Genomic DNA, 8,945 nt, shown 5'->3' with positions numbered 1-8,945 from the left:
TAAAAGTCTTAAAAGTTATTTTTAAACATTGAATACACTACAAGTTTGCATTTCCTGGAAAATTCTCAGCAACAAAAGACAAGTTAAGATCCTACATCTGTAGTTTTGTCAGGAGGTACAGTACCTTCAGTGTCACGGTTTCGGCCGAGGCTGCCTCTCTCCCTTGTTCGGGCAGGCTTCGGCGTTCGTCGTCTCCGGAATTCTAGCTGCCACCGATTGATGTTTCATGTTCGTTTGCTTTTGTCTGTTTTGTTTCTACACCTGTTTCTGTTTTGTAGTAATTAGTGTCCTATAAGTTTCTCGTTGTGTTTGTCTTGTGTTGTGTGTGATTGTTACCGTCAGTCTGTGTATTGCTCGGTTGAGCGTTATTTTCTCCACTGTTTGCTGGAGCGTTCGTTGCACTTGTGTGTGCACTTATTTCTTCCTGACGCACCTGTTTGTGCGCATTGTCTTTTCGCCTTCGTGCGTATTTTGCTGTCAGGCTTATTTTGTCCTGTTGCCTGTGTTTAGGCAGGAATACAGCTTTTTGGAATTCAGTCTGCTTCCTGCGTTTGATTCCTACACCACACCTACAACACGACCTGACATTCAGAAGGTTCCTTCCCTTGTTACAGAGATGTTGTATCACTGGCCTACACACAATAACCCATCATGTCAAAGTGGAATTATGTTTGTAGAAATGTTTACAAATTAATAAAAAATGAAAAGCTGAAATGTCTTGAGTCGATAAGTATTCAACCCCTTTGCTATGGCAAGCCTAAATAAGTTCAGGAGGTGGCCTCCCGAGTGGCGCAGCGGTCTAAGGCACTGCACAGCAATGCTAGATGTGTCACTACAGCCCCGAGTTCAATCCCAGGCTGTGTCACAGTTGGCCGTGACTGGGAGACCTATGAGGCGGCGCACAATTGGCCCAGCGTTGTTAGGGAAGGGTTTGGCTGGCCCGGGATGTCCTTGTCCCATCGCGCTCTAGCAACTCCTTGTGGCGGGCCAGGAGCCTGCAAGCTGATTTCGGTCGCCAGCTGTACAGTGTTTCCTCCGACACATTGGTGCGGCTGGCTTCCGGGTTAAGCAAGCAGTGTGTCAAGAAGCAGTGCGGCTTGGCAGGGTCGTGTTTCGGAGGACGCATGGCTCTCGACTTTCATCTCTCCCGAGTCCATACGGGAGTTGCAACGATAGGGCAAGACTGTAACTACCAATTGGATATAGGTAAAATAATAAATAAGTTCAGGAGTAAAAATGTGCTTAACAAGTCACATACTAAGTTGCATGGACTCTCACTATGTGTGCAATAATTGTGTTTAACCTCATCTCTGTACCCCACACATACAATTATCTGTAAGGTCCCTCAGTCGAGCAGTGAATTTCAACCACAAAGACCAGGGAGGTTTCCAATGCTTCGCAAAGAAGGACACCTATTTGGAGAATGGGTTAAAAAAAAAGCTCACATTGAATATCCCTTTGAGCATGGTGAAGTTATTAATTACACTTTGGATGGTGTATCAATACACCCAGTCACTACAAAGATACAGGCGTCCTTCCTAACTCAGTTGAAGGAGAGGACGGAAACCACTAAGGGATTTCACCATGAGGCCAACTGACTTTAAAACAGTTACAGTTTAATGGCTATGATAGGAGAAAACTGAGGATGGATCTACAACATTGCAGATACTCGACAATACTAACGTAAATGACAGAGTGAAAAGAAGGAAACCTGTACAGAATAACAAATATTCCAAAACATGCATCCTGTTTGCAATAAGAAAATAAAACTGCAAAAATGTGGCAAAGAAATTAACCTTATGTCCTGTAGCGTTATGTTTGGGGCAAATCCAACACAACACATCACTGAGTACCACTCTTCATATTTTTTATCATGGTGGTAGCTGCATCATGTTATGGGTATGCTTGTCATCACCAAGGACTAGGGTGTTTTTTAGGATAAAAATAAAAACGGAATAGAGCTTAGCAGAGGCAAAATCCTAGAGGAAAATCTGGTTCAGTCTGCTTTCCACGAGACACTGGGAGACAAATTCACCTTTCAGCAGAACGATAACCTAAAACACAAGCCCAATACACTGGAGTTGCTTACCAAGTCATGTTTTGCAGAAGGTTCAAATACTTATTTCCCTCATTAAAATGGAAATCAATTTATAACATTTTTGACATGCGTTTTTCTGGATTTTTTTGTTGTTATTCTGTCTCTCACTGTTCAAATAAACCTACCATTAAAATTATAGACTGATCATTTCTTTGTCAGTGGGCAAACGTACAAAATCAGCAGGGGATCAAATACTTTTTTCCCTCACTGTATGTAATCAATATTGAATTCAGGCTGTAACACAACAAAATGTGAAATAAATCAAAGTGTATGAATACTTTCTGAAGGCACTATAGATTATCTGGATGGAGGAGCCTTGTCTTGAGGGTCTAAGAAACTGTGAGACTGGAGGTGGAGCAGGTTGAAGAAGAAGAAGAAGAAGAAGAAGAAGAAGAAGAAGAAGAAGAAGAAGAAGAAGAAGAAGAAGAAGATTACCTTATTGTCCAATATACACGGATGTCCAACTGAAACTTATTTCAACCCCTCCAAAAGAAACAAATGCACATACAGAGGTTGTCACTGTATGTCACTATCCCCCCCCCCCCCCCCCCCCCCCCCCTTCCACCTCCATTACAGTATGTAGGTTAAAATATCACTAGTAAATGAGGACTTTCGTGTGTATTCATCAAAGGTCTTTTGTTGCCCAACTGCTCCCCTCTGTGGACAAACCACTCCCCTCACAGCTCTCCCATGTCCCCCTGCTGCCTGTTCTAAACTGAATGAGGTGATTGTCGAGCTTTTGACAGAGACACTCTCGTTTAACTGTTATTTGTCTATTAAATTAATCAATGGATATTCTAACTCTTGACCTCTAAACATGATTAGATTTAAATAGATGTAATCAATTTAAATAAAAAATAATCTCATTAATTAAAGACCTAAACCTTTCTGTAACAATAACTGAACAAAAACAAACATTTGTCTAAAATGCTCAATACAAATAAATTAGATTACAAATATGAACTGCTCAAATGATAAAATATTTGTAATATTGGTCCTGGGAGCAGGTAAGGGATATCCAGTATACCCAGTGGTTATAATACAAATCCCCTGTGAAGACTGTAGGCACCTTTATCCTTTTTCATTAAGGCATATACTGCCATCTTGTGGCTAAAAATAATACATAGTTGTTTGATGCTCAGTTGCTGGTTGACTTAATAGAGCCCCACAGTGGTGTCATAATACCTATAAAACCTAGCGGTCAAACAGGGAAATGGTTCCAATCATTCAATTTTCCGATAGGGGATTTTAGAAACACTTCAAATAAGGGCTGTGTTTCATGTAGGCTTACCCTGGCGTGACGATTTGATAACCATGTAAATCACTCTTGGACAAGGTGACTTTTATCAATATATTCGGCTCTATTTACTCTCAGATTTAAAAATGCTAATTAGCATCAAAGTAGACATGCAAAACTACAAATCCCTGAAAGCTCCTGCATGTCATCTCTCGCTTTGCTAACAGGTATTGTGTCAATTTAAAACTTGCGCAAGAAAGTTCACAGAATTGTCAATTTAAAGAAATGTAGCCAATGTATTAATTACTACATTTAGCTAACATTAGATGGTTAATCTAGAGATTCTTACCTTTGCCTCGATTCGGCAGTCTCGTCCTGATCATGGCATTTGTAGTTCTTTATGATAGCCACATTAGCAGCTAATTAACATTTCATTTCGAGGGGGTAAATACAGGCAAATATATTGAGAAAAGTCACCTTGTCCTAGAGAGATTTACACGGTTATCAAAACTTCACACCAGGGTAAGCCTACACAAAACACAGCCCTTATTTTAAGTGTTTCTAAAATCCCCCATGGGAAAAATGAATGGTGGAGAAACGATTGGAACCATTTCCCTGTTTGACTGCTAGGTTTTATGGGTATTATGACTCATACTGTGATACTCTATAAGGAATGCGAGTAACATTATAGCTTATAAACATATTATGTATTATTTATCACTTCAAAGTTGTGCTTGAAGTGCATGATGAGTGTACAGTTATCCACTGACTACAACATGTGTTTTAGAAGACTAGAGTGAGTACAGATATTTTATGTGCAAAGTATCTGGAAAACTGGTTAAAAATATTTAGAGAGAGAGTAAGAGAGAGGGGTAGAGAGAGAAATACAGAGTGGGGTTGCACAGAGGAACCTTAGGATAAGGCCCCCTCCCTGAAAAGATACTGCATGAATTTGTAATTATTTTTCCCCTTGGGAGGTAACAATGGGATGTTTGAAAGCAGACACAAGTTGGGTTTTATTAGGGGTCCCTCCCCATCCCCTCCACGAGGCCAGCTGCCTATACAGAATACAACGTGTCCAACAAGGGTCACAAAAGAGCCAAGAGACAGTCTTTAGAAAACCTCAGAGATACTTATTCCTCATCCTTACTGGGAGATGAGCTGACCCAACTGACACAGCTGAATAGAAACAAAAACGTCCACAGCTCTCCGTCCACCACTGCCACAACACCCCTCTCTTTTCCATGCTGTGCATGCCCTAAACATCCACAGCTGCACTCTATTCTATATTTGGGGGTTTCTTTGTGAATTGATAAGCAATGCAGTTCTGTGAGAAAATGAGTGAGAAATCATGTAGTTTCAAGTGTGTTTATATTGACTATAATTCATTTGTTGCAACAGGAAACATTCTTCATAGGAATTGAGAAAGTCAAATGGGACTTTTATATAATTACAACAGAGGATGCTTTGTATTTTCTAACTTCAGAATGTATTAATATCCATACATATGCAATCCTATAATAAGCCATACATCCTTTTCAATCTGGAAACCTAAGGAAAATATAGCAAAATAGGCCTATTTGTTGTAGGCATATGCATAAGGCGTTTCTACTTTTGACAAGACTGTGTTTGTGATAGAGATTCACTTCAGGGTTGCTTCTATTTTTCCTTTGTGATTCTATAACACACCTGAACCGAATTAGATACAGGAAGACATAAAACATGTTTTGCACGATCTGCTACTTTTAAAAAAGTGACTCGTATTCATCTAGTTTTGTGCGTAATGGCATCTATACGCATATAACAATTTTCACAAATAATTAACAAGTTACCCTAAATTAAGTGTCTGTTCGATTCCCCTTATTGGACCTGTGTAAAGTAATTTAATGTAGTTTAATAAATGAATAATAACCACATCAAACTAGCAAAGGTTTATTCACGGCCATAAATATTCAAGTTAAATACACAGTCCACCAAAAAACATAAATTAATTCATAATATGAGCACTTTACAACAGAAATAACATTTATTTATAACATTAATTTAGCACACATTATAAAACTAACGGAATCTCACGAGGCGTAACATTGTCCAGACCTCATGGGCCACCCCATAATCAGCTTTGATGTGAGTAAAATAATTTCAATCAAAATCAGGAAAAGTTGTATTTATATATTTTTGAAAGTTATTTGAAGTAGGCCTATCCATCCACTACCAAGTCCATTGGTACATTTGCGCCAAGTGATGCAGACTGGGCAGTTGTGACATGGCGTCGGGGCTGTAGTGAGAGCGCATATGCATGTGATGGAGAGAATAGGCGCTATACGCCGAGAGAGGTATTCCAGCCCTGAACGAGGCCTCAAGTTCCTGAGTCTTGCTAGTGTCACACGGTTTTCCATCCCGAATCAAAACCGGAATGGCCACGCGTCTTGGGGACACGAGATGAACCATTTCCATACCCTTCTCAGCGCGTGCTCTCTTCATTTTATACCGGTGATTCTGGAACCAGATCTTCACCTGGGTCTGTGTCAGTCGTAGTGCGTTGGCAAGGTGCTCCCTCTCGGGCGCAGAGAGATATCTCTGTTGTCGGAATCGTCGCTCTAGTTCATATGTTTGCGCTTTGGAAAACAGCACCCTCCTTTTCCTCTTCTTTCCAGAGTCGCTGCTATCTCTGTCGATATCTTGGGATTCGTCAACGGACAGCTCTGGAGATTTCGGTTCGTTTCGAGAATCAACTGACAAACCATGCACTGTTTAAAATGAAAAATAGTCGGTCTGGTTATTATACAAGATAGACAATAAATACTGTGAAAATATAGTTAATATTTTCATCATAGCACATATTTAATCTGAGCAAAGAATGGAAAATATTGAAGAGATTAGCTATATCATCTAAAACAATGGCCTATTGGTGACAAGTGCTAAACTATGATGATTACGCATGGATAATTACGCAAGGATACTTGCATTACGCACGGATAATATTATACATTCTGATTATGCATGAATAAACTACTTTAAGGGTAGGCTAATAAGTTAAAACCATAAGAGATATGCCTAACTAATAAATGAAATAGTGATATTTTGTATAACAAACAAAACGTTAATGCAAAGGTTTTTGTTTTTACTAATGGTTTATTTGATAACTAATTTAACGGATGATATGACTAGGAAGTGGACAAGTCAATTATATACCTCGATGTTTATGAAACTAACTTTTTTAAGAGATACATACATGAATATTGGATGCTGTTGGAGGAAGCAAGCCATCTTGAGTAGGAATTGCCACCACCATCACACAAAAGGCTCTTACAGGGCACATTTCCAGCGTTTTCAAAAGATGGATTTTGCGTCATAATCTCACTAGTTTCCTCCTCGTTCTCATCCTCGGTCTCCTCCGTTCCAGAACCTCCATTGGTGTCAGGAAGATCCAGAAGGTCCTTTACAGAGAAGCCCTTCTTTGTGTTGTTGAACGACATGGTGTGAGAAAGTCTGTGGTGCGCGCTGTAAACAGGAGTTCGGTTTTTTCCCTGCTGCTGTGCTGAACCAGTATAACTGAACAAGAGGACAGTATTTCAAAATGAGGTTAAGATGATATTCAGGCTGTGTCCTTTGGGTTAATTCAAGCCAAACTAATAATTAATCCTGGCATGCAGTAGGCTAGTTGTTCACCGCTGGCTCGTTGAGAGGGCTCCAATGTGTTGGTCATGGAGGAGCGCAGGAGTTGATGGAGATGAGAGGCTCATGGATGCTGCACGACTAGAAGCACTAGCATTAAAGGAAGCCATCGCCAGTCGGATTGGTCCATATAAGGTTAGTTAAAACACTGAACCTGCAATGGAAAATGAATCGGAATAACGCAGGGAAAGACTAAACACGTGTAGGCGGGTCCTTGGAGTCAAGTGGATGAAGAATATCTGTGGGTGTGAAATGCTAGGGTTTGGGGACATCCGAACCTGGTGCCTCAGGAATGTGATGACTAGAATTATGGGACAGATAATTACCGAGATGGGGAGGGGCGTTTGCAGTGGTGTAAAGTACTTAAGTAAAAAATACTTTAAAGTACTACTTAAGTCGTTTTTTGGGGTATCTGTACTTTACTTTACAATTTATGATTTTGACAACTTTTACTTTTACTTCACTACATTCCTAAAGGAAATAATGTACTTTTTACTCCATACATTTTCCTTGACACCCAAAAGTACTCGTTACATTTTGAATGCTTAGCAGGACAGGAAAATAGTCTAATTCACGCATTTATCAACAGAACATCCCTGGTCATCCATACTGCCTCTGATCTGGCGGACTCACTAAACACGCATGCTTCGTTTGTAAATTATGTCTGAATGTTGGAGTGTGCCCCTGGCCTTCCGTGAATAAAAAAAACAAGAGAATGGTGCCATCTGGTTTGCTAAATATAAGGAATTTGAAATGATTTATACTTTTACTTTGACTTTTGAAACGGAAGTATATTTTAGCAATTGCATTTACATTTGATACTTAAGTTTATTTTAAACCAAATACTTTTTGACTTTTACTCAAGTAGTATTTTACTGGGTGACTTTTACTTTTACTTGAGTCATTTTCTATTAAGGTATCTTTACTTTTACTCAAGTATGACCGTTGGGTACCTTTTCCATCACTGGGCGTTTGTGCATGTCATTTATACAACCCACTATAATGCATTGCTTCAAAAAATTATAATGTATCTCTTCAAAGCAAATATGTATCTATTTAAGAGCAAAAACACCCTTTAAATATGTATGTTATTAGTCTACTTATCGAAGTTTGAATTGTGGGTGTGTTATATGGGTAACTCATGAAGTCCTTTTAGGTCAATATTTTGGTTCAGGCTTAAGTCGAGTAGCCTAGGGCCTATCATGAATGAAACATAGCCTGACTCAGAATGTTGTTTGCCATCTCCGCAAGGCGTTTATTGTAAACAGGCTAGCTACATTTGGATAAATAAGTTCTAAGAGGAGAATAATAAATTCAGTTTATTGGGACGCTTCCATACGGAACTTGCATTAGACTGCAATTATTAATGTTGGTGATTTTCACCTGTATTACTATCATAATTATTACCATATTATATCATCATTCTGCTCACTATAATTATTTGTCTCTGTCATAAATATCTAACTGCAGCACCCATCCACCCATGCATTGCATAGACTATCCATTGCTACACAATGTAATACAAGTAGGCTATATCCCTTTGGAATATTAGCCAACATTTCTTCATAATAATAACAATTATTTTATTGCAGCAATTTATTTTCAATTAACGGGAAATCGAATGAGAAGCCATTGAGTCAATATAAGACGCAGAATATCGTGTTCATATTATTTATTTTTTAGATATTTTTATTCTGATGTCTCTGCCCTTTTCTAATGCTTCACTGCCCTCATCTAGCAGGCTATGTGATGTGGGTGACAATGATTCTCGTTCTCAGCGAATCCTCCGGGAGTCCTGGGTGGTCAGGCTAAGCAAACACACGTACAAACCGATTGCTAAGCTGCGGACAAAGGGGGAAATGTAGACAAATGTCCGGCTCCTTTTGGAAGTTTTTGTGTAGGCTAAGATTTTGCATTTATTTCGGTTGCAAG

General features: G+C 39.3%; 1 protein-coding gene across 1 annotated transcript; it reads right to left on the bottom strand.

The window, feature by feature from the left end:
- Positions 1-5,546: 5,546 nt before the first annotated feature.
- LOC311108232 (homeobox protein Nkx-2.2a-like) lies at positions 5,547-6,814 on the bottom strand (the record flags this gene model as incomplete). The annotated part of the gene is made up of 2 exons (XM_084150851.1): positions 5,547-6,085; positions 6,571-6,814. The coding sequence occupies 2 exons, from the start codon at positions 6,812-6,814 to the stop codon at positions 5,547-5,549; spliced, it is 783 nt and encodes a 260-aa protein (XP_084006977.1).
- Between the last annotated feature and the right edge of the window lie 2,131 nt (positions 6,815-8,945).

Source organism: Coregonus lavaretus, assembly GCF_964263955.1.
Source record: "Coregonus lavaretus genome assembly, chromosome: 33".
In the NCBI taxonomy this organism is placed as follows: Eukaryota; Metazoa; Chordata; class Actinopteri; order Salmoniformes; family Salmonidae; genus Coregonus; species Coregonus lavaretus.
Note: the sequence above shows the minus strand (reverse complement) of the source record. Positions and strands in the feature narration are given on the sequence as shown.